The 26,933-nt window shown below is 45.9% G+C and overlaps 1 protein-coding gene across 1 annotated transcript in view; it reads right to left on the bottom strand.

Moving 5' to 3' along the window:
- INSR (insulin receptor) overlaps positions 1-26,933 on the bottom strand; it is a 57,360-nt gene that overhangs the window by 22,378 nt on the left and 8,049 nt on the right. The window contains exons 2-6 of the mRNA XM_053999270.1: positions 26,312-26,863; positions 3,622-3,937; positions 1,502-1,647; positions 1,011-1,155; positions 556-770 (exon numbers count right to left, since the gene is read on the bottom strand). Coding sequence (XP_053855245.1) covers positions 556-770; positions 1,011-1,155; positions 1,502-1,647; positions 3,622-3,937; positions 26,312-26,863 — 1,374 coding nt within the window. The remainder of the gene's footprint in view (positions 1-555; positions 771-1,010; positions 1,156-1,501; positions 1,648-3,621; positions 3,938-26,311; positions 26,864-26,933) is intronic.

Here is a 26,933-nt window from a genome sequence, read left to right on the forward strand (position 1 = left end):
ACTTCAAAGCCCACCCTGTGCTGTTTGCTGACACAGGAGCTGTCTGATCGTTGCTCCTGAAGAAAGCTGTTGGTTGAAAAACCTCAGAGAGGCATTGGAAAAATTGTTGGAAAATTTCCTCTGCCTGTTGTCATGGCAATTGCCTCACGTGGCTGCAGGGATGGGTGGAAATCCTGTTTCTCCCGTGTTTATTCCGTGTCACCTCATGACATGGGAAAAGCAGATTATGACTATTAAATCAGGTACTCAGCAGTAACACAAAGTCCCAGCCTGGGCTGAGGTTACATTGTGCTAAACAATAAATACACTCCCAGCCCCAAAAACCTCCCAGGGTTTTGTGGGACCAAGGGTGCCAGAGGGAGATCCCGTGGGGACTTTTACTCATGGCACAATGACAGTGAGTGCACAGGCAAGGGGCACATCTGCTGCTTTACCTAAGGGACAAGGACAGGCCACGGGAAAACATCATGGGATGGGCTGGGAGAAAGAGGAGTATGAGGAGAGCAAGGCAGAGGGAGAGGAAAGGGAAGCAAGGCTGTGTTCTGAGACTCTTACATGAGGCCTGATCCCCGTTGGTCTTCAGGGCTATGTCATTCCTCTCCTGACGCCCCTTAGTCCCAGAGATCTCTTCCATCTTGTGGATTTCTGACAAGCACAGCTTGGGATTGTAATGGAAGAAGAGTTTGCCCCGTGCAATAGTGAGGTTGTGTTTGCTCCAGTCCCAGAGCTGGCGAAGATTCTGGTTGTCCAAGGCATAAAAAGAATAATTCCTGAAAGCAAAAGAATGAAAACGTGGGTCGGGAGGGGATGCATGAAAAACTCTTTTTGTACTAATCCAGGCACCAAAGAAAAATGAATGTAAATTGTCTGCCCTGGTAGGGCACAAGCCATGGGCAGAGGAACATTTAAAAATAACTTGGGAAATGTTTCCCAATACAAATCACCCTGATAGAACTGGCACTCCTTGTACTTCAAAGCATTCAAATAAAGCAACTTTTGGGAGAACTCACCCAGCTTCGAGCGTCTCTCCTCTGATCAGATGGAGTTTCCGAAAAAAAGAAAGAGAAACCAAGGCGTAAGAGCGGCGGATTTTCAGGTAACCTGAGATTTCTTCTATCAAGCCAAGGTTTGCTTCCAGCTCAGCTGCTATGTTATCTACGGAGAGGAAAACATTGGGAAGAGCTTTCTGGTATCACAGAGAGAAACACCCACACAGCACATTAATATTCAACAATTAACATTAATATTCAACAATTAGCATTAATATTCAACAATTAAAGCCCAAACATTAATATTAACCAATTTCTTTATGTTAATTCACCAGAAGTGGCAAAAATCAATTAACAAAAACCATCAAATGAAAGCCTTTGCTTTGTGCTGGTTTCTCTGGGTCCCTCCAAGGCTGAGGGTGGTCAGAGGCAAGGGAAGAGCCCCAGCTGAGGGCAGCGGGTTTCCCTGGCTGCCAGCCCGTGCTGCCCACTGCCCAGCCGTGCCCACTTACTTCCCCCACGGATGTTGATGACCAGGCTGCCATTCACCACCGTGCAGCCCCGCAGCTCCTGCGCCGACGTCACCGAGTCGATGGTCTTCTCCTTGCCAAAGTCACACACCTTGGGGCACGGCCCCGCGCAGGGCGTGCAGTGCAGGCTGCAAAACAGCACAGGAGGGGTGCAGGGGTCAGGCAGGATGGCCCCAGCAGGGCCCAAAAGCAGAGTGATGAATCTGAAGTGATGGTATGTCGTGGGGTTTGCTTTTTAGGGACTCAAAGGAGAGTCACAGAATCATGGAATGGTTTGGGCTGGAAGGGACCTTAAAGCTCATCCCATTCCAACCCCTTTCCACACCTTGCACTGGAGCAGGTTGCTCCAAGCCCCGTCCAACCTGGCCTTGAAAATAACTGCTGAGAAATTTAAATGGTCTTAAATTGTCACTTCCACACTTCAAACGTGAACCATTCCATCCCTCCCTACCAAACAAAATGAAGAGCCCTGAATTATTGTGAAGAGGAAACTGGCCACGATGCTGCCCAGTGCTCTCCATCCCAGGGCTTTCAAGACAACTGACCCCAGCCCAGGATCCATCTCAAGATCATTAACCAAACGTGTAACTGATGAGTGGAGAGCTGGCCCTGCATCTGGGAATCCTCTGATTGAGGACTGCACACAATGTTGTTTTAAAAAAAGGCAAGAATGTGCTTTGTGCTCTGGGGAAATACTGCTTAAATAGCACGAGCTGATGGCTTGCCCTGGTCACACCACCACAAGAATGTGCTCCCAACTAGTTCAGAGAAAGACATGCTCTAGGAAAAGCAGGGAGCAGAGTGTGAGGTCCCTGGCAGCAGCCAGGAACAGCACAGGAGAGGCCATGGGGCTGTTGCACAAGCAGCACAGTTACTTTGGGGGCTGCCTGTTGCTTCTTTGGAAAAGCAAAACAGGAAATGGCAGAAAAAGTCCTGTTAAGAGTGAATTCCCTGAAATTATTATGGCAGGAGCAAATACATGCAAGCACAAAGTGACCAATATTCATAGGAAATCTGACTCACCACAATATAGAATGGTAATGCAGGACAAACAACCAAGTTTTCAGTGATAAACAGCTCAGCACCATAAATTATTTAATTCCTTTGTCAAAACCCCCTGGGAATAGACAGAATGGCTGTTCCCTGCTTTGATTCGTGCTACACTTGTTTGTTACACTGTGCATTTATGTCTGGCACAGCTTGAACCTGCTCAATGAAAGTAATTACAGGGATGAGGCACAGAGATTCTGAGAACGAGCACTCCGAGGACGCTGTGCTCTCTTCATTAGCCACGACCTCACCCTGCTGTGCTTTTCCAGCCCGGTTCCCTGCCCTGAGGCTGCTCCAGAGGGGAGGGAAGCAGGGCTGCTAAAGCCTCTCCACTGCCCTCCTCCCACGCCGTTACAGGGAGACCCTTCCAGCTTGTGGATGCTCTTCCTCATCCTCTCTCCATCTCCCTTTCCCACTTTTTCCAAACTCGACAGGAAGCAAGGGAAGAATAAACTACCAGCCCATGGCAGGGAGAGCTTTTAATGGCTTGAATTAGCAAGGTATTAGTTTGTAAATCATATTAAAGCAGACCAGGTGATTGCTCCAAGGCTGGAAACTCCTCCTTATTGTAAATGCAGGTGAACCTGGTGGGAATGCTGATATCTGACTTTAGTTCAGAAGGTTGAATGATTTCTTTATTATAACTATACTATAATACACTAATATACTACTTAAAGGAGATACTAAAACTACATACCTACTTTTTCTAACTACTATATCTAACTCCCTAACAACTCGTGACCCTCTCTGGGAGTCCAGTCACAGGTGAGTTGGATTGGCCATCAGGCTCAAACAATCCTCACCAGAATCTAATCAAGCAATCACCCCAGGTAAACAATTCTCTAAACACATTCTAAATGGGAAAAACAAGGAGTAGAAATAGAAATAGTTTTCTCTTTCTTTCTTCTATGTTCCTCTATGAAAAAATCCTGAGAGAAAAAAGAATGTGCCTGCCACACCTCCTGGTCTTGACACAGCACTCAAACCCCACGTCCAAGGAGGAGCAAAGCCCAGCCCAGCCCCAGTTTTATCCCTGCAGCCCAGGTACTCACTTGCTGGAGTTCATGATGTAGCCCGAGGGGCACTCGTGCACACACTCGTTGTTGTGGATGACGTGGCAGCCCGACTCCCGGGCGTTCTTGCACTTGTTGTGCAGCTCCTGGCAGAAGCTGAAGGTGACGCAGCGCCAGCCCTCGAAGCGGTAGTGGCCAGGGGGACAGTTCTCCACGCACCTCCCGTCCAGGTAGAAGTTGCGACAGGCCACGCACCTGTCGGGGTCGTTGGGCTCCGTGCAGTCCCCCAGGCACTCGCTGTGGCAGCACTGCCCGTCCGCCGTGCAGCCCTGAGACTTGCAGGCAGGGGGACAGACTGAGGAAAAACACCAGAGGCAGGTGAGTGTCACAGAGAGCCTGGCCACGAGTGACCCTGAGAGCTTAGAGAGGTGACACCTGGTCCTGCTTGTCCTGGGAGCCTCCTGTGCGAAGGGGCAAGCACGGAGCATCTGCCTCATCTCCAGTTTTCAGCAAATTCTGCCTCATCTCCACTTGTCAGTGTCAATTCTGCCTCATCTCCAGTTTTCAGCAAATTCTGCCTCATCTCCACTTGTCAGTGTCAATTCTGCCTCATCTCCAGCTTTTGGTGCAAATTCTGCCTCATCTCCACCTTTCAGTGTAAATTCTGCCTCATCTCCACCTTTCAGTGTAAATTCCACATTTCAAGAACATTTTTGAGGCATCTTATCATCACAACTCATCAATGCTCATCTGCTAAAGAAAACTGAGTTTTCCTGCTCCCTCAGTCCAGCACTAAAAGGCTCCAGGGGAGCCTTGGCAGCTCTGGTGTCATTTCTGAAGCTCAGGAGTGATGAGACTCCACACCAAGAGCTTCCCAGCCTGGCACAGCCAGTTTCAGCCAGAAGATTCTCAGTTTAAACTGTTTCTCAGTTTAAAAAACTCAGTTTAAATTGTTTCTCCATTTAAAAAACAGAAGTTTCCTACAGCAGTACTGCAAATAACACGTGTCCAACAGCACTTTTACACAACCCTTCATCTTTATCAGGATTTGCTTCCCATCTGTCTGTCACCCTGTCCCTGGTTTCCTGGAGGAAGCCCTGGCACCAACACGAGCTCTTCAGTGGCTCTCCCAACAAATCCACAAAGAAGGGCACCCACGAGTGTTATTGCTTGAGGTTTTTATGGTTTTCTTTTTAATTACTCATTACTTAGCACCCCACAACACCTTTAACGAGCGGTTTGGGCTTTGAACTCAAAACCAAGCAGAGTAAACACCGTGAGTAACTCGGGGAGGAGCAGGAGGGCAGGAGGAACAAACCCAGGGAAGCTGCAGGGGCAAGGTCAGTCCTGCCCCTCAGCCTCTCCACACTCAGTCTGAGAGGTTCAAACGAGGCTGAAAGGATCAAACCCAACTCTGTAATCCAGAACACACCACAGAACTTCATGTCAGGAAAGAGAACAGAGCTGAAATCAGCACTCCAAGAGCCAACACCAACACCAAGCAGGGCTTCAGAAGAAGAAGGGCTTTAGATGGGGGACAGGGACCTGGATTCATCCTCACAGCCTTTGAGATCCAGCTGTGAATTGCCAAGATGCAGATCAAGACACCCCTTGTCCTCACCAAACCAGAGTGTGCTGTCTGAGGGAACACCTGAGCAGCTCCTGATGTCCTGCCTGAGCCCCCTTGGTGAAGGGAGACAGCAATAAATCCTGAATTAACACCATCTGCCTCAGCATTTCCCCAGCTTTCTGTCCAACACTCAGTGCCCAGGCAGGAGGGGCTTTATTAATTTATTTATTATTTATTTTATCCTGACACAGCAATGTCCAGAGGTGAAATGTTACCTCTAAATTCTGGTCAAGGCACCTGAGCAGACCAGCAGTGGAATGTTGGTCAAGTTTTATCCAGCCAAAGGAGCAGCATGTGGGATCCACAGCACAACATGTTTGGATGATCCAACCCCCAGCTGTGTTAGGAAGAAAATCCCCCTCCACCCCATGGTAGGAGATTGCAGAATTAAGTGTGTTAAAGCTGTTAATGCCATTCTCGGAATAAGCAGGACTAGATGAGGTAGTAAAGATGAGCAACTTCTGGTCTGCTCCAGCCTGATATATCCCTTGAAGTAATATGAAATGGATAAAGCTGAAATTCTACCACAAGGACAATTTAATCTCAAATATCTTACTGCTTCCTTCGGTGCAGGTGTTTTCTCTGTGCATCACTCATCCATTACAAAAAGCACAGGAATGTGTTTCGAATTAATTTCCTTTCCATCTTTTTTCCCTTTTCTAGCAACAGGTCTTATTTTGTGAACTTGTCACAAATAGTACTTGATTGAAATGCAGTAGCCAAATAGCAGCAACCTGCAGGTAACACCTTGCATTAGACTAAATATAAAATGGGAAGCTTGCTTTAAAAGCCAGGTTATATATGGATATTTTAAATGGTTATACAGAGGTGAGCACAGTCTAGCAACAGGTGTTCTGGCTGCAGTTTATTAGAAATATTTGCAACAGAAAATTCCAGAATTTAGTCCAAAGCACTATCAAACTTACTAATTCCAGCCTGGAATATCAAGGTTTATGAGCAGGGGGAAAGCCTGGGCTGTTTCTCCCACACCTCCCCTGAGACAGAGACGTCCTGCAAGGAATCCTGCCCTGGCTGGTTCCTCCCTGGAGCGGGCTCAGCTTCCAGCTGGGAAGCAAAGCACTGAAGCAAATGCAGGAATGGTTTGTGGGAGCTGGAGGGCGAGTGCAGCACAATTCCCAGTGTTCCTCACCAGCATTTCCTCACAAAGGGAGTTTTCCCCTGCCTCTTTCATCCTCAAGAACTACAAAGTTTAAAGTATCCAAAAGACAGCATTTGTTTTCCAAGGAGCAGCCAGGTAACTGGGAAAAGCCGGCCCTCATGCAAAGCACCCGGTGACACATGGCACCTACTTAACATTCTGTCACACAATATTTTTATTTAATTTGTTATGGAAACTAATCTTCAAAGCCCTGTGCTTATTTACACATTTTGAACTCAGCTGCAAGTATTCACAGGGCAAAAACCACTGAAAGTCCCCACTCCAAAGGTTTTCAGAAGATACAATTAAACTATTTTTAAACGTTCTTAACATTTCTCTTTTTTCCTGTTCCGCCAGCTTTTGATGTCTCAAAGACAGCTCGAAGAAAGCAAAGCACCCAAGGCAACAGCTCTTTTTCCATTAAGCACTCAAGACCAGAAATTCAATCACCATTTTGTGCAAATCCTCATTACCCAAGATCCTGAGCAGATGTCATGACATTATCGAAGTCTGCATGCTAGAGAGCACCTCAGTCGTGTAAAACCTCTCCAGAGTATCTTCACTATGGCTTCTTACAACTGTTACTCCAGGTTATGTCACTCAGATGGGCCAGAAACACGGGTTTTGTTTGGGTTTTTTGCTGCCATGTTGTGCTTTCACTGCAGGTCAACGCTGAATAGGTTTGTGCACCTCATTACCGATCTCCACCAAGGTCTGCAGACCCCAGTAACTGCCATGGCACACAGAGAGTTGCCTTTTTGCACAAAAAAAATTGTCTCCCCAGGGAATGGTCCTGGCCCCAAGGCTGCCAGAGCTCCAGGAGTGTTTGGGCACCACTCCCAGGGATGCTCAGGGTGGGATTTTTGGGGTGTTTGTACTCGAGGATCTTCGTGGGTCCCTCCCAACTCAGGATATTCTGTGACTCCAAGGTGGCCTTTTGGGAGCTCTGGCATGTGGGGAGGCTCAGGGGAGGTTCAGCCACAGCCCCCAGTCTCTGCTTAAGGCTGTGGGAGACTTTGGACAATCGGCACAGGGAAAAAATCAACTCCCCCATTCCTCACAGAAAGTCCAAAGGGAACTCCACAAGCCCAAGCAAGGGGACAAAGGAACAGCTGTGCTGGGTAGGGGCAGAAGCCACAAAAAGTGCTGTGGGGCCATGGACCAGGACAAAGCTGCCTCACCACATCTGCAGGAACTGGGTGTTTAACACCCCTGTCCCAAAGCCGACCAAGAACCTGACATTACCAAACCCGTGGAGAAACGCAGCGACACGAGGGGCTCCAACCTCTCGTTCCAGGGGCAAATAAATGTTTAACTCGCTGCTAGCGTGGCTCCCAAGACTGAGGGAACAATGCCTTTTCCAAACCTTTCTGATTAGAGATTCAAACGGACATTTCTTCGTGCTGCTGGGGCCCAGCTCGGGGGGACAGGCGGCCGCGGAGTCAGCGCAAAGGAATTTCTACCTCCGGATCGCTCCCGTGTTTCAGCACTTCCCCGTGCTCCAGGTGGAAACAACACTCACTGAGACTGTAAACACATTCCCGAGCCAGCACAGGTAACCAGGTATTTAACAGGCAAGTCAATTAAGCGTTAAGCTGTTAAAAACTTCGGTGTTTAGTCTTTTTTCTTGTTTTCTGTAAATAAAATGGTGAATTGTCCAAAAAAGAGGGGAAAAAACACCATTCAGGATAAGTTTTGCTGTTCCTTTGGGATTCTCTGCCACTGTGTTTTAATAGCTCTGTTGCTGGGTTTTAATAGCAACATCCTGGGTGAGCTGAAGTGGGTGTTCACACAGGTTTGGGTTGGGTAAGAGGAACACGGTTCATTAAGGACAAATTCTGAACCACACACATAAACATCAAGATGCTGCACATGTGCTGTCCAGGCACCACATGGTGTTGGGACTGATTTGTTGTGAATATAGGTGATTTTTTCTAGAGTGCAATATAGGTAATTTTTTTAGAGTGGATGGGGGTCAGTGGAGGCAACCTGGGCCACCACGGGTGTCCAGCGTCCAGCGGCCGAGCCGGCGGCGAGCAGCAAACTCTCCTCGCACCACCAGCTCCTCTCCCCTGCCTTACACAAACTCTATTTTGATTACAGACAAGGCAATTAGGAGGCTCCAGATCCAACGGAGTCCAGGACACAAAACAACTGCGGCAGGAGAACCGCCCTCAACCTCAGCCAATGCATTTGCTGCCTGCGCAGGGGAGGCATCCAACCCAACCGCCCGCTATCTGCACAAGGCAAACAGCCTTAACCCTGCCAGCTCCCCAGCCAGCCCTGGCCTCCCACCACCACCCAAAAACATCACCAGCCTAATGCAATTTAATGCCATTTAATGCAGCTGAAGGGCTGCCGTGGGTTTTGCGGCGTTTAATTGGCGCGGGGTGTTTATAAGCTGGAGGGGAAGGCAGGAGGGAGCCGGCACGAAGGCGGCGTTGCCACGGCTGAAAATGGCTTTTTTTTTTTGGCTGAAAATTGCTTGTTTTGGCTGAAAAAGGCTTGTTTTGGCCGTGCCACGGCTGCCCTGGTGCCAGGGCTGGGCTGGTGTCATGTTAGATGACGGGCACACGCACAGAAGCCAAAGGCAGAGCCCCACAGAAACAGGATCGCAGCGCCCTGCACGCCCCTGTGGCTTTTCTTCCCCTCTTACTGTAAATGGCTGTGAGATGTGACATATAAATTTATCCCCACACACACAGAGTCCTGCTGGAGTTACGGCTGCAGAGGGAACCGTAATTTCATTTCCTAACGGTACAGTCCCGGCAATGACCTCCGCAGCAATGGGTTCTTGTGGTTCTAAACAAAAACAAAACCAACAAGGAAAGGAAAAAAAAATAAAAAGGAAACCCAAGGACTAATCACCCCCGGCAGTAACTCGTCAGTGTGTTGCAAGCATGTGATCTTAATTTAGTACTACAGAGCCTGGGCTTGTTTCCTGCTGCAAGTGCTGAGCAGCATCGCTGCTATGGAAATCCATATGGGTCTTACTCCTTATAAAATCATGTATGAAATCCTGTTCTACATACACAGTATCTTTTACTCGACAGCTTTTGCTCTTTCACTCATTCTCTTCCAGTCAAGAAGATCCCTAATTCAGGCAGGTGTTAAATGCCATTTGTCCTATAAATGTAATTTTTATTCCTAAACCTATTATTAATTTTTTCACTCATGATCATCTACTTTCTTGTGAGCATTTATTTGATCTGAACACATCAAGACAACACCTAATCCCAGTGCACTAATGTATCGTAAGGCTGAAAACAGCTATTAAATTAAGCAAAACTGTGTCTGGTGAAGACTAAGTAAAAAATAAATCTAAAATCCACAGCAGAGTGGGTGGACAGAGGATTGCTGCAAGAAAACCAGTGTACTACAAACCCCACTGCATTGTGGCTTATTCCTTCAATTATTTCTTCATGTCACAGAGGCCAAAGAGGCAGAAACCTAAACCCCAAACCCCACCAGCAGCAGAAACGTGCCTGGGAGAGACAGGGCTGCAGAGCTCCAGTGGACTGTAAAAAGCACAAGGACTTTTGATCGCCTTGGTGACAAACAACAGCAGCTCCTCCAGCCCTTCCTGAACCTACAAAATAAATGGAGTAACTAGAAGAAAACAAAAAATAGGAAGCTAACACAGTGATACCAAAATCCTGCCGGCAACGCCCGGCACTGGCCGCAGCGGTCAAGCAAAATTCAGGAAATAATCACGAGATGCTCAAGCAAATTTGATGTCACTTATTCCCAGAGCTCAGCTGCTCTAACAACACTCATCCCTTCCTTTTCCCTAAAGACAACCAAGGAGCAGCCCTTCCAAAAGGCATCGACTCAAGGGCTGTAACCCACAACAAAAGGCTGCAGATCTCAGCACTCGCTCGGGAAGGAGCAAGTGCCAAATAAATCCCAGATTTTACAATCAGCACTAAAATAAAGTGTTATTTATAAAATAAGATATTACAGTACATAATGCCATGACCCCTCTGAACTGTGAGCTGGGAACGTTAGGAGGTCTGTATTTACACAGGAACAGATAAAATTAACTGCAGGTGCCTCCCTTCCCATGGACAGTGACTTCCAAAAACAACACACTTACTACAACGTCAAGGAAACTCTTCCCATTGACATTTCTCAGGACAACATTACACCTCTTATCTCATCTATCAGTAAGGACAAGGAAAAAAACTGTTTCTCCTCCCAACCCTTCCACAAATTATGTGCTCAACTGGAGCTACACGGAATGTCTCAGATATTCCAAGCCGGGGTTCGGCCGCTTCCCGCCGGGAACAGATGAAGCCCACAGGGATGCTGGACCTGTGAGGATCAGCAAATGTGAGTTTAGACAAGATAAAAGAGTTTGGAGCCGTGTCACCTTGTCCTGGTGTGATAGTGGAGGTCTGTGGAAGAAGTTGTTGAATGGAGATACGGGAAAGGTTGAGCTCAGTTGTTTACAGAGGAAAGGGGCAGATAACAGGAGATCTCTCCAGAAACAGCCTCCTCTCTGCCAACCTTCTGCTGTTTAAACTGAGGAGTAATTCATTATCTTCTGCACTACACCTGCTGGTGGGGCATTTCTGTGGAAATACGTATTTACTCCTATGTGAATTATGACAAGCAATATGGGAAACGTGGTAAGAGGAGCTCACATGTACGTAGACACACACATTTTGCTTATATAATATAATATATAAAATATATGTAGGTCATCTCAATATGGTGCAGCTTGGAGGAGTCATCAACCTCAATGGACCCACGATGCCTTTGGTCACTCGTTCTTCATCGTCTTAGGAAGTGACAACCTTTGCAAATGAGCTTCTCCAGCTCCACGCCGAGGCACAAGGCAGGGCCCAGGTGTGCCAAGTCCTGTGCAAATTCAGATTTCATGGATGGAGTTTGGCAGCCCAGTATCATCTCTTATTTTTAGGGACAGGACTTCTTGGGCTATGGAAGGTCCTCATCTTCTTCCACTGAACCCCCCAGAACAGGCTCTCATTTTCATGGATTTTTTAGACCTTTCTGTTTCCCTCCCTTGAAGGTTTTCACTCCTGCTCTCCTCTGTCACCCCAACTATTTACACAGAGAACTGGATGTTTCCCACCCAAGTATCCCTAATATTGCCCAGACAGAACAAAGATCAAAGATACATTTTCCTTTTGTACCTTTCAAGCTGTGGTGTTCACACCATGGCTGCAAACCCCTAGTGAACAGGACTTACAGAGCAAAGCACCTCACACTGAAAAAAAATGAATTAATAAAGAAATTAAAACTCAAGACTAGGTCTGTTTTCATTCTCCTGGCACCTTTCAATTGAGCTGATTCCCCATGCAGGTACAAACAACTTGCAGAAATCAAGCAAAGCTGTTGGCCATCAAGCCCAAACTACCAAAACACAAAGTTTGATTTGAAAACACAGCAGCAACTGTTAAAGGTGGGAGAAGAAGCTGTAAATACTTTACCCAGTGTCTACAACAGTGCTGTTGTGCCATTCTCTGGCAAGCAGGTCAAGCCTGCTCCTTGTACTTTGTGTTCAAAATTACATGGGAGCTTAGAGTAAGGGATCAGAAATAACCACCCACCTCTGCTTGGCAGCTGGGTTTTTTTAATATGCCAGCCCCAAAACTGACACCACATCTTCAGGCAAAATATTGTACTTCATTCTGTACAGCAGAAGAGACGACTTGTAATTTAGACCAAGACCAGAATCTTTAACGTTAATTTGGGGCATTTCCCTGTAAAGACTTGACTGTAATTTTAGTCACAACAATAAAGTTGTTTTTTTTTGTTGTTATGGTTTGTTAAATTTCAATCTTTATTACAACCCAAGGATTTGGTGTTATCATCCAACGGTTGATGCCACCTGGGAGCCTCATGAAAGCTTCATGTTAATATTTAACTATTTATTACTTTCCAATGTACAGCATCTTGTAAACATCCCTGTTCACTTTAACCTGCTCCTGCCAAACCTGCTCACTCACTGCAACCCCAAATCACAGGAAAGTGGTCCAGGCATGTCCTAAAAATAAGTGATGGTCCTTGTGGGTCCCTTCCAGCTCAGAATGCTCCATGATTCTATCATTCTGTGATTCTATGAAACAAAGAACAAATGGAGATACACACAAGGACTCGGTGATGGTTTAACAGCAAGGTCCAGCTGATTCTTCCAAAGACAGGTTATTACTTTTACCTACAAAGCCCATCCTGAAAATGAGGAGCAATGATAGGATCAAGGCACGAGGCAAAACATCCAAGCTCTGCTTTCTGCAGAGATAAGGGAGGGACAAGATTCCTTTCCTCAAGGCCACGGGGAAGGATGTTGGAGTAAACAAGGCATGAAAGAACGAAAGCTATGCTGCCACGTGGGGATGAGGAAAGATGGAATTTTAGATACGTTATATAAACGTAATCCCAACACAGAAAACAACAAATGTACACCAAAACAAGTTTACAGCAAAAATGGAGCTGTCCATAACTGAGAAAGGCAATGGAATGGGCGGAAGTATAAGATTAACCACAAGGAGATTATGCTGATAACTAATGATCTACACAGAAATGTCAGGCAGAGGTTAAGATTTCTGGGCAGATTTCATGGCGCAGTCACGAATTGTAAACATCGATACTAAAACCAAATTTGTGTTTGTGGGTGACGAGACTGAAAACAAAGAGAGGGAAGGGGATCACTCCAGATCCTCCTTCCTCGCTCCAGATTCCCCTTCCTGCCTCACCTTCCAGAGAGGATGAGGAGAGAGAGAAAGGCAAAGCATCACCTGACAGCCAGGTGTGCACAGAAAGGTAGATTTTCCCAGGAAGCAGAGTTACCTGGCTCTACCAAACAGATTTTTTTTTCCCTGAAATTACCAGGGTGCACAAACTGTTCAGTACACAGTCACTTAGCAAGCTGCCCAAATCCAGGCTCACCAGGAGCACAGGAGCACTGACACATCCATCCTCCACTGACTTCCACACGGAGCTCCACACTGCACTGTGCCTTCATACACTTCACAGGCATCACTTCAGTTTTCCCTGAGCCTACAGGATTTTTTTCCAAAGCAATATCTGAACTGTGTAAAGAAGAAATGGATGCAGTATCTTGTTAACCAGTATCAAATCCATCAGTTCTGTATAAAACTGTCTCAACTCCTCGAGCTGTGGCCTCCTCAGCTCCTGCCCATTCCTCTGCACACCCTCCCCTGTTTGCCCAAAGCTCTACACACGCTTGCCACGGTTTATTTCGAGGCATAAGAATTTCCTTAGCAGGACTGAAATAGATACTGTTTGCCTGCAGAGCCAAGCAATGTGCAATGTATTTTTATTTACTACTCGCCCTCGTCATCCTTGGCATACCAGCAATGCCCATTTTCAAGTAATTCACTGTATACGAATGTGGCACTGCACAAATTATCCAGCTGGGCTCTTCCCAGATATCCACTGGCTTAACAGCTTCTCCTTACAAACACACTCATCTCTGGGATTTTTTGTGACTGTGCCACATCCCTCTGTGCTCTAACCCAGATGCCAAATGAGAAATTATAAAAATGACCAAAAGTCACACAAACACAACCCTGAGGAAAACCAAACGACTGGAGACGAGAACAAAAAACCATTAACTACATTGCACAAGCCACCCTTGGAGGCCATTAATCTATCTCTCCTTGTAAATTACGCAAGAGAAAGTTGTAATCTGAAGGCATTTAATGCCAAACTAGTTGTGCCATCTCAACAAGGCAAATAACAAGGGAACTGAATCATCCAGAGTTACACTGAACTGGGGAGATCTTGAATTCTCAATCCTACAACAGTTGATGGCTCCAACTGTCAATGGTCAGAATTGTGAAAATTCTGCTTTATTTCACACCATGGTAAACTCTTAAAATAAAACTGACTGTCACTGAGGTCACAGGAAAGTGCAGGAGTAGTGAAAATCCCATTATCAATGCTGGGCCATCGGGAGGAACAGGATCTGCTGACATCCCCCACCCCTGCAGGCGTGTGCCACGGTGCTAAAAACCTTCACTTTATCAGCACAGGACTCAGATATGGTCTAATCACCAGCTGCCATCAGCATTGTCCACTTCAGAGCAATTAGGATTATTCACAGCTCTCTAATCGATGCCACAGCCACACACCTGCAGATCCCTCATGGGGTAGTTACTGGGGAAATCACCTTACAATGGAGAGAGCCCTCTGGGGAAAAAAATTACACAAATCAGCATTACCAAGCAAGAAAAAGAGATGGGACTCTCCTCTACAAGCAACTTGAAGCCATATCAGTTTCTCCAGGGACAAAGAGTCTTTTTTTTTCACCAAACTCCAGAGGTTTCAAGTCTCAGCTCGCAGCTGCTGGCACTGGGATCAATCTGGCAATGGAAGGGAGCCCAAGGAGTTTTGGAGATGCCACCCAGTCCATCCACCTGTCCAAGGCCACCTCAAATACTCTACCTAAGACATTTTTGATGGTTGTTTGTTTCAATCTATACTAAAGTTACATTTTGCCTCGAACCCCTTCCTGCATCGTCCGGCTGAAGTTTATGGAGGTCACAAAGCGGGGCCCAAAACCTGTCAGTGCCAGAAGAGACTGGCAGTACCCCAGAAACACCCAGCACTCTGCAGAACACCCAGAACACCACAAAGCAGAACACCCAGAGCAAAGCAACACCCTCGGTTCCAGCTGACTGCTGAGTCCTGCTCAGCCCCCTCCAGAACCAGAACAAGGCGCGGATTTGAACCAGAGCCACTTCAAATCAGGCTCTGGGTGGACAGACAGCACAGAAAGTCACTGGCAAATCTGAGCACAGAGAGACCCACAGCACGTTTGAAAAACACAATCTGAAGTTCTTTTTGTTATCACAGATTAGAGCATGTGGAAAAACAACAGGCTCTTCCCTGGTGCTGATGAGCAAGAAGCATCACGAGGCTGCTCCTCCTTTGGCCGCCGGAGCCATGCAAAACACGGGGACGTTTTTCTTATCACACCCACCGAATTCACACACTGTACAGGCTCAAAGCAGAACATTTCATATTTCCCAGAACAAAAACTGACGCTCGATGCAGATACCCAGTTCAAATGGACTGGTTTTGTGGACTAGAAACTCGATATCCAAGCACTGAGAGAGCAGCCAAACACAAATTATTTAAGCAGCTCTGGAGATAAGGTTATCGGAGTGTGGAAGAGAAACCTAAGGAAAATCTACACATGTCATTTATTTTGCTAATTTAGTAATTGTAGAGATGCTGATGAGGTGAGAAGTTGTTTCAGATAAAGCACCAGTTTCTACATAAATTACTTTATCCTTAAGTCTCCAGGTAAGACTGTCCTGTGTGCTATGCTCCCCTTGCCAGATACAGAGTATTCAGATTCCCAGAGCCTAAAATCCACAGAACTGAAGGAACAGAGAAATAGTTTATTGAGCTTTAAAGGCTTCACTTCAAGTACTGTTTTAAAACAAAAGCCTTATTCCTTTAAGCCCTGTTAAGGCTCCACTGGGCGAGACTTTCAGACACTCAGACATCACACTGAGGAGCTCCATTTCCTCTCTGGCTTTTGGGAGCTTTTGAGGGGTACTTAGAGGGAGCTCTTGGACTCCTCCATCCCAAACTGAAGCTGTGTAAACACATCAGCCTGATTTCAGAGAGATGACATTCAGAAAAGACTGAAGACCAGAAAAAAACAGTCCTGTTCATTTCATTAAAGCACTGCTCAATGTTTGCACTACCCAGAGAATATAATTGGATTGTCTTTGCAGAAAAGACAAGAAGAACATTTGTCTGATATTCAAATTTTAATGAATCCTTTCATTGCTCATGAAGTATTAAAATCCTTGCAGTGCCGTAGCACAACATGGATGTGCTTAATGAAGTTGAAAATGGAAACAGAAAAATGCTTTGTTATCCTGTGCTGTCTGTGGAATTGCACGTGCCTTACTCCTGGGAAACCAACACACAGGGGTAAGGCTTCCTGCACAATCCCTGAGATTTTCTAATCAAGCCCACCTTCAAGTGCAAACATTCTTTATGTACTTTATCAATCATAAAACGCTGCTGATACAACAGAGTTTGTCTGCAGCCTCTGTGTGAGGGATTTCCCAGTGCCCAGGCCAGTGCAATAGCTGGAACTTGACTTTTTTGCTGCAGGTTGCTGAGTGAACTCTCAGTTCCTGCAGATATTTCAGAGCAAACAACTCAGAAGCTGACGCTGTCTCACTCACGTTATCAGAAGCGACACTGCCAAGTTCAGCAGCTCTGCCACAGACCCCAAATAATCCATCCCTGGAACACCCGGTGTCACACTTGGGCTCTTCACATCCGTGGGGCAAAATCAGTCAGCAAAGAGCCCCATTCTGTGTCATCAAAGCGCTGTGTGAGAACATCACATCCCAGCACCCAACTCCCCTCTCTCGACAGGGAAGGAGTGTCTGCTCCTGCCCCTCTGGAACGCTGTGGAGAGCCCAAGCTCTTGCCCTGGGACCCCTGCTCATGGGGTTAGAGCCTTGCAGTAATAAAGCTGTGTGCTCTCAGCATAATTCATCTCCCACAGCTACAAAAACAGAGAAAAACACCCAAAAATTGGCCTGGAAATTACGGCTACACAACTCCAAACCTGCCTGCTCCCTTCCCTTCCTCACACCATACAGTCCAACAGGCTTTGTTCTGATGAACACACTGGGACCAACCTCCTCCCTCCCTGCCCCAGACAATTCCCATTTTAAAAACCACAAAATGAAGAATCGTGCCCGGGGGTCAGACCAGAGTGGGCTGAGAGGAGCAGAGGGAGCAGCAGGGCAGAACCGCAGACGTCGCTGCTCTGCTCGCAGGTGTTTTCCCTGACCTCTGACAAACCTGCTCCCCAAGTTCCCTTAACTCTGACTTTAAAACCATCAGTCTTGTGCTGTAAGCTGAGCTCAGGCTCAGCTCATCACATCAGGGCCCTGAAATTCTAGTGTGGCCACACACCAGCACTGATCCTGTGGGAGTCCTAAGTGACCAGAGCGCAATGCGTGCAGCTCCAGAAGCCTCCAGACTGCACTGAAAACAGACTAAAAAGACCTTGTAAGTTATACACTCTTCATCAGAGCAGTCTTGCTAAATACCTGCCACCCTCTTGTGCCTACGAATGAGGCATAATTCCTGAGAAGGGTCACAATTCCTGACAGTTCACCCATCCAGCACCTGCCAGTGCATCAGCAACTGCAGAGTGGGAGCTGAGCTCTGCAAAAGCTGAAACTGCCTGAGTTACAATTCCAACAGAGCAGTTCTTGGCATCCTTGGAAAAGGGCACCTCTGACCTGATACACATTATTAAAATCACATTTCTCTTTCTGGAGTGCACCAAAACCACACACACCCTGAGTTCTTTAGAAACATGCTGAAGAGAATTAATCCCAACTTTCTGCTGAATGCCATTCTAACTGGAATTTCTTTCCAACCCTTTGGTGGGATTTCCTTCAAAACATCATCTTCCTCAGAGCCTTCACTCCTCAAGGTGCCCAGGAGGCAGGGAAACAAACACCATCTCAAATTAAGGAATTCCTGCTGAGGGTACAGAAGCTCCTTCTTAGTACAGAGCATCCAATTCCAACTATAAAACTTTCTGGACAAGAACAGGTGCCGAGCATCCTGCCCTGTTCTGTCAGTTTAAACCCAGATTCACAAGGAATCCAGACTCTTCACATGAAACCATTAAAGCACTCAGCCAGCATTTAAGCACTGCACGGAGCCAAAGTTAATTCTCTGTTTGTTTTACGTGTCACAAGCCAAAAGAAAAGCCAGGCTGACAACCTGCAGCGACGTCAGCCCGTGCCCCCCAGTACCCTCATCCAAAAAACAAATAAAGACAAGGCAGTGGCTGGGATCCATATCTCCCTGCACACTTATGCAATGCCAGACAAAAGCTGGGGGCAAAGCAGGAACTGGATTAACTACAGGCTCATCCCCAGCAGGCAATCCCAGCCAGGACCCCCACAACACCCCTGACCCAATGTTTTTGTTCCCACCTACCAACAGCCTCAATTAAGCAGCATAAACATCCCAGCAAGTTCATTCACATCCCTCAATGGGAATTTGCAGACAATTATAGGATATAATTGGGAAGCCTAATCATTGAACTTGTACCCAACTATTGTTACAAGCTGCGAGGAGGGTGAGTGTTGCTTCCTCCAGGACACGGCTGGTTATTCCCCAGCTCTGTAATTAATCAAAAGGTCCTGAAATCCTCAACCTTTCAGTTAGAAACAATCTTTGTGCTGGTCACACCTGGGGGGTTTTGACCTTTTCTTGTGTTTTGTTTTGGGTTTTTTTGGTGTTTTGTTGGGATTTTTTTTAAGCACAGCAATTATTTACAGAGGCAATCCCTGTCAAATCCAATTCCTGATAGGAAAAGATGTCTCAGAGAGCTTTGCCAAGTGACATATTTCAGTTGGTCTGCTCACACACTCTGAATGCACTTCTTTGTACAGACCCACCAGTTCACAATCCCTTCACAGCCTTGAACAACAAAGATTTCCAGTCCCTTCCCTGTAAAATCAGAGACTGCTGTCCCATCACACAGCTTACATTTATTCTGCTCATTTTGCCTAAATCCGGGAAGGGACATCTGAATTGCACACAATTTAGAATACTTTTACAATTAATTAAAAGATTTTAAATGCACAATTTCATTGCCCTGCCTACATGAAGGAGGTGTAAAGGAAAGAAAACATACAGAATCCACAAGCACCCTGAACATCCAGCAGGATTTGCTCTGAATGAAACACATCTTCTCCTCCCTGAGCAAACACATCACAGCAGGTGAACCATTTCCTGCTCTCCCATTCATGCATTACCAACACATGTTAACTCTGTCACTCACTATTATTATTACTATTTTTTACATTCTCTGACTTCCCCCTTGTGCACCCAGAGAGCAGCATTTCCCAAAAAATGTGTCTGCCAGATCTCCTGGTTTTTATCTAACAAGGGGTAGTGCAGGTTCAATTGTTTAAGCACAAAAAGGTAACTTGGAACTGTTGTTGAAGGGGGAAAAGTTCTACCTGAAGCACCTCTGGAAGTCCCAAGGAGCCAATGTCAGCACTGAGGATCAGACAGAGATTTAAGAACACCTTGAATGTCCTCAGTGCTGAACCACTGCACGTAAGGCACTGAACTCCTCTCAGCCTCCTCGAGGGCCCAGACACCAGCCCAAATAACAAGTGGTTTTGGGAAAGGCTAAGGGTGGAAGAATTAAAATAGCAGCTTGAAGCAAACAAGGTGAGAACTTGCCCAGTTTCTACTGTATCAGCAGCAAAATACCTCGTTCTCCTTCTTAACTCTTCAAAAACCTTTGCCTTGACAAGATTTTTGAACAGGAACTCAGATCTCTCAACTATGGGGAGGAATTCTCTGTGTATTTACATTTCTAAAGACGACATGGGTCAGACAGTTCCTTCTGAAGTGCTGGTTGGGAACTGGGGCAGGAGCAGAAAATCTTCACTTCCGAGCCCAAATTTAAGTAAAGGTGCAGCAGTGAAGAACCTGATGAAACATCAGCTCAGCTGCACATGTGGGGATTTTTCAGCAAGTTGAGACCCTTTGTAATGAAATCCTACAGCCTTGCATCACCCCAGCTCAGTGGAGAAAAGCTGCTCCAGTTTTTCCTCAGTTCTGTTTGGTGTTTCCAAAGGAGCACATCCTTAAACAGTCATTTATAGGAGGGATTGTTCCCACCCCTTCTCCCCCAATTCTGGGCTGTATCACAACCCCCAAGCACCATAAATCTCTTAACTACTCTTAATAAGCTCAAGTGAATTAGTTTAGGATGTCTCAGCATTGGCAAAGTGTCACCACTGCCCCAGCTATGGGCCCTCAATAAAACTGAAGCTTGGCAGGGTCAGCACAGACACCCCAGTGAGATTATCCGGTGTCAGTTCCCATCTGGCATTTGTCAGAGCAAGGGAAAAGAAAAAAAAAGGCAGCCTTTATCAGATCTCCAAATAAAAGGAGCACTTCCACTTCATGTAGTAGCAACTGGAAAAATTTCCTTTGTGTTTGAAGCTTTAAAAATATCTTTGCCCTTGAGGTTGGCTGAGTCTGCTCAGTGCTTCGAGACCCCTTTCCCATACAAAGGTAATAAAACCAAGCTCATGGTTACAGAAATTCCCAGCACGTAAAAATTACAGGAAGCTGTTGCTAAGTAATATTTCTACCTAAGTAAACACCACAAAGTGTTTCCCACACACACCTCTGAACTTTGTTATTCAAACCTGCCTTGAAGAAGTTCAGAGTTGCAGAATTTCTGCTGGCACTGGCCTTGCTGAGAGTGCTCAGTGCTGTTTCACAGCAGTTGAAAGACATTTCAGGCTGAGCAATGCTTTTCTCAGGGCTTTGTTGTGCTGCTTGTACTTGGGAACAAAGCAACTCCTCAGTTCCTTACCTGTCCCTTATCTGTCCCAGAATTTTCCCCAGATAAATCACAGGGAAATTAAAGAGAGATCCTGTTGTATCCCTTTGTCTCTAGACCTGTTTCCCAACGTGATAGAATAAATAAATAAATAAATAAATCACAGAATATCCTGATTTGGAAGGGACCCACAAAGATCATCAAAAATCCAGCTCCTGGCTCTGCACAGGACAACCCCAAAAATCCCACACAAAACCAGGAAAAACATTATTATTTTCACACAGAACCTTTCTATAGCAGCTCTTTGCATGTCAATTATTCCACACTGTCATCCTTTCCACAGGCTGCTTTAAGTCCTCTTCAATGGACACAAACTGTTTAATCTACTTTCCACAAAGTCAGTATTTTGCCACAAATTCTAAATTGCACTAATGGAGAAACAACTTTTGTTTCTATCATGAAAAAAGAGAGACAATACATGGGAAAAAAAGGAGCCTACTGACAGACCTGAAATGGCCCACACTCATAATAACTCAAATTTCCTGGCAGCAAGAAGCCCCAAGATGAAGCAGGTAACAGATTCCTACAAAGGTTTCATTCAGGATGAACAAGAGAATTTGAATTCTATCTTATCTTCTAATGAATGAAGCCTATAGTTCACAGAATTATAGAATTAATCTCAGGATGGTTTGGTTGGAAAAGGACCTTAAAGCCCATCCAGTGCCAGCCCTGCCATGGCAGAGACACCTCCCACTGTCCCAGGCTGCTCCAAGCCCTGTCCAGCCTGGCCTTGGGCACTGCCAGGGATCAGGGGCAGCCACAGCTGCTCTGGGCAGGGCCCCACCACCCTCTGAGTAGAGAATTTCTCCCTAACATCTGGCCTAAATATTTCCTCTTTTAGTTTAAAACCATTCCCCCTTTTCCTATCACTACTTGGCCCTGTAAAAACTGTTTCAGATATCTTTATATTTCAGGAATGTGGCCCTTCAGTGTTCACCAAGGGACTGATATTGCAGATAATTTTGTTGGTAACTTGTATTTGGCCATTCCACTTTTCCTTCCCATTGCCTTACTCCATTTCTACATGACCCGACATGCAATAAAAGGCTGAACCAGCCTTTTTAATTAGACTGTCAAACCCATCAGTTCTGTATGGACAGAGCAGCCTGACTGCAGGGAGAATTGGCAGGAAATCCTATTTCAGAGGGAATTGTTCCTTCCGCAAGAGGAGTGACAGACATATAGAAAAAAAAAAAAAAAAAGACGTGGAAAAAATGTGAAATATGAAAATCATGCTTGGCAGATCCAGACCGAGGTCTAGGACGTGGCATTTCCAGCATTTTTGTTGTCTGCATTCTTCAGCAAAGACGCTCTCTGCAGTGCAGGACCAAGAAGTACATTTTGATGGCAATAAAATAACTGTGTATGTGAAAAAAAACCCTGTTAAAAATGTCAGTGAAGAGGTACAAAACCCCCAGAACAGGAACAGCACTTGGCTGCCATAAACAGCATCAGGCTAGACCCAAATTCCAAACAGACTACACATTTCCCTCCCTGCCTACCCAAAATATAACACGAGTTGGCCTTAACTGAACTGACTTGGTTTTCACACCAACATGAGTGATTTAGGAGAAAAAAAAAAAAAAAGAAAATTCTGAGGAAGCACATCCCAACAGATCTCAATCCATGGTGCATCCACCTACACATCCTGGCACTCAGACACTGAGTCCTCAATACTGCCACTGCTTTTTCCAAGGGTGCAGCTGTCCACAAATGATTTCAGTTCCTCCTCACTGGTTTCATCCCCAACCTTTGCTCCAATGTCTGTAAGAAAATCCTTTACTTTGTTGTCCTGAACACTGTTATCACCAACTGAAAAAAAAAATAAAAATTCCAGGCTGGAATTGTAGCTACGGGGATGATTCAGAGGCTTGGACGTGTGCCTTGGAGATAATTCCATGCTATAACTGAAAAGTTAGTTTTGGACTCAAGTGGGATATTTGCGCTGATTAAATAAAGGAATAATTAAATAAAGGAGGGATAACGTGGAGCAACCACAGAGAGCTGGCAGGGGAAGGGCAGGGAATGGTGTGGAAGAGATGGGGGACACCAGCACCCCACTCCAGCCCCAACTTCGCCACTTCCCACATGCACAAGACCTTTCAGAGAATCCCAGAGTCCTCAAGGCTGGAAAAGACCTTGAAGATCAAGTCCAGCCCTCAGCACCTAACGTGCTCATCCCTAACCCCTGTCCCCAAGTGCCTTTGAGCACCTCCAGGGATGGGGACTCCAGTGCTCCCAGTGCTCCCAGCCTGGAGCATCAAGAAGTTTTCCCCAATCTCCCATCTAAACCTCCCTTGGGGCAACTTGAAGCCATTTCCTCTCATCTTGCCCCTGGGAGAAGAGACCAATCCCCACCTGGCTGTCCCCAGGAGTTCATTTTCCAGCCTTCCCACAGGTGCTCTCCCAAATTTCTTGCCCATCTCCTAATATTTTCCAGCGAGACTCCAAGCTTAGCAAGCTGGAAAAGCCGGTCAGCTTGGGACTTGTCTCTGTCAATTGACACCCACTCTGTAAAATCAAAACAATCAATATTTACATATCCTTGAAGGGTTTTTCCCAGTCCCAGGGCAGCAGTTTAGACAGCAATACCTTCCCATCCAGAGATGCAAAAAAAATTAAAAAGAACCAGGAGATTCTACATCAAGTTTCATTAAACAAACCAGGGGTACAAATAACCTGGGTTAAAAACTCCACACAAAACCAAACTTCTCTCTGAAAATGATACCGAAATTGCTGCATTTCATTCTGGTTAGAAGATAAAGAGAAAAAAATCAAAGAGAATACACTTAAATCCAGAGAGCCAGGAGACCTGAGCACAGCATTAGCTGCTGAAGATTCCCAGATAAGCTGCAGAAATGCAGAGGGAAAGATTTCATGACATTAATACCCTGGGCACTGGGTACTGTGGGAAATTTAGGACTTTTGAACAACTGATTAATATGATCAAGCAGAAGCTGCTCATTGTTTATATTAAACACGCTTTTATAGATTTTATAAACTACTAAGTACACACTTTTCGATTGGTATTTTTTTTGTTCACTTGGTTTTTGTTTGTATTTTTTGGAGTCTATGATTGGTTATCGTTTAGGTGTTTTACAGTTTACTGTTATCTAGTTTTTGCGGTCTTGGTATTTGGTTTCTTGGCCTCTTCTTTCTTCATTTAGCACAATTTATGTTCTAATAGCTTTGACCAATTCTTGAGGCTTTGATAACAAACTCAGAAGCAGGCTGGCTGGTGCACACTGTGGCCTAACCCTTGCAAATATAATTGCAACAACTGGGAGCTGCTGCGAGGCTCTTCAGGCTAAGGAAAGCCAAAATACAATTCACACAAGCTTTTAATAATCTTGACAAAACAATTACACATGCTAAGGATACATTAGGGCTGGCAGGAGAACAGAGAGGCAGCGATTGCACCGGCAGGTTCGCTAAATAAATGTCACTTAATCTCCACCACTGGCGTGTGCTCAGAGTCTAAAGGCTACTCACAAACAGGCAAAAAAGGTCTAAAAAACCTCTCAGGCTGTCAAAACAACTGCAGAAGTACAGGGGCAGGTGTCACAAGGCATGGGATCACACAGATCCCAGCCCGTGCAAAACAGCGGCTACCAAAAAACTAAAGTCCAAATCCCAGCGTTCAAAACAAAGATAAGCCCGGCTTGTTAAGAGCTTTGGGAAGTGCATTCCAGTCACTGCCCAAATATTCAGGAGCACGGCTTCCCTACTGTTCCTTCTGCAAGGGACACACAAAACCAGAGCATCTGTGTAGAGTGCCTTTTGAAACCATTTTCTGATTAAAATCTCCATTTCTGGGTCACACAGACTGAGCTGAGGCAGGTACTGGACAGGTGTCCTCCAACAAACTCTTGCATCAGAGGCTTGGGAGCTCAGATTTCTGTCCCAGTGGTAAAATATTATCATTAAAATATTACATTTCTCCAGGTTTCATGGAAATAGGCCGATTTTTAAAGGAGAGAAAACCATCCACTACAGTCTGCTGCAAGACAGCCCCTGAAAATTCACAGGAATTTTGGGGCATTATGTTCCAGGCACTAAAGAAGTGCCAATTAGACCGTTACCCTTATGAAACAGCAGAAAACACAGCACATGAAATGCATAAGAAACCAGGTTTCAGTGCTGATGTAACTGCATACCTGAAAGTTTATAAATAAAATGCTTTACAATCTTATTTTTCATTTTAAAAAAGGAACACACGTACACACTTGCATCTTCTTGCTCATACCCTGTTATTCTGGCCACAAAAAATAACCACTTTCTTTAAAAGGAAGCTGGACAATTTTGGGGTGAGGAGTAGCAGAGGGGAAACCACATTAATTGCATTAGTTTGTGCATACTGGTAGGAATTCCTCCTCAAATTTGGCACTTAGCACTCAGAGCTGCCCTTTAAAGCTTGGCAAGAATTTCTCTCCAGCCCACAAGTTTCCTAATTTCGTCTCAGGACACACTGGTTCGTTTGGATGCACGACCTCCAGAAAGGCAGACAACCCTAAATGTGTCACTCTCACCTCAATTCACTTTGCTCCCCGTCAAGTCGGATTTAACATAAATCAAAGCCAATATATAATTAAAGTTAAGCTTAAGGTCAGTTCCAAGTTTGGAAAAAAACAAATCTGTATGAAATGAAAAGCAACTCTAATACATTTGAGGGCTGGGGTGGCAACAGCAGTGAGCTTTTTGAACAGCAGTGAGCTTCTGCCCTGAACCAAAGCCCCGGGCTCGAAGCCCTGTTACTTCACCCTCTACCCCATCCAGGTCCTCTCTTCTCCTTCTCCCTTCCCCTTCAGGTCTGACTTGGCTTCCAGCTTCTTCTCTGTGCAAATGCTGCTCACCCATCCACAGATCTTACACATTTTTTATGGCAGGAAGGTTTTGGTAAAGGTGGAATTGCACCTTTCCAGAATGGGGTTTATTCCACTGAGACTTTACCCCACTGTTGTGCCCCACCTGCTGAAGCTCTCAGTCAGTCTGGACTTTGATTCCCTCCCCAAACCCCAATAAAGACACTCAGAGTACCAACTGTTATCCAAGACACTCACAGCCCATGAAAATGGTGAGCTCTGGGCAGTTCCTGACTCTGCAGAAGAACCAAACACAGAATTCTGGATGTCTTATAAAAACGGGTGAAAGAACTGCTCAAACCCATCCCAAAGGTTTTCTCTTCATCTTCTAAGGTCAATTTTCAGCCCTTCTTTTAGGAATCTGTGCTTACAGGTAGCAATCAGCAGGCACCTATCAGGCCTCCAAGAATCCCAGAGTGGTTTGGGTTGGAAGGGATCCCAAAGCCCATCCACTGCCACCGCTGCCATGGCAGGGACACCTTCCACCATCCCAGGCTGCTCCAAGCCCTGTCCAGCCTGGCCTTGGGCACTGCCAGGGATCCAGGGGCAGCCACAGCTGCTCTGGGCACCCTGTGCCAGGGCCTCAAAGGTCCTGACAGGTCAAAATTTGACAGCAAAGCTCCAGCTGAGCCCCCTCACTGTGCACTCACCTCTCTGGCAGCGATCGTGTGTCCAGCAGCGCTCGATGAAAATCCCGTTTATCACTGTGGGGGGACAGCTGCTCTTCCCTTTCACAGTGCCTGGGCACACATCTCCACACTCTTCTTTGTCATCCTTGTTGGCCACGATGTAATTGTCTTCTACAGAATCCAAAATCCTGGACCAGTCGATGGTGGACAGGTAGCAGAGCTCGTTGTTCTTCTCAATGCGCACGGCGCCCCGGGTGATGTTCATCAGGTTGTAGAGGCCAATTTCTTTCAGGTGAACCATCTCAAAGATCACCAGGGCGTAGTTGAAGAACAGGTGAGTCCCTCTGATCACAGTGAGGTTGGGGAAGAGGCCCTTCAAGCTCTCCAGGCCGTAGACACGGAAGAGCAGCAGGTAGTCTGTGATCATGGTCAGCTTGGGGAAGCTGAGCTCGCGGAAATCTTCGGGCTTGGTTTTGAACATCAGCAGGATCTGCAAGTGGCCCTCGATCACAGTGCAGTTCTCCAGCATGTTCAGCCTGGTCAGGTTGTTGCGGATGTCCATGCTCCTGCAAACTGGGAGGCAAAGGATCATTTATTTATTTAACAGAAGGTTAATTGTTGGAGTTTTCTACAAGTTCAGTTT

Source organism: Vidua macroura, chromosome 26 (assembly GCF_024509145.1).
Source record: "Vidua macroura isolate BioBank_ID:100142 chromosome 26, ASM2450914v1, whole genome shotgun sequence".
Classification (NCBI taxonomy): Eukaryota; Metazoa; Chordata; class Aves; order Passeriformes; family Viduidae; genus Vidua; species Vidua macroura.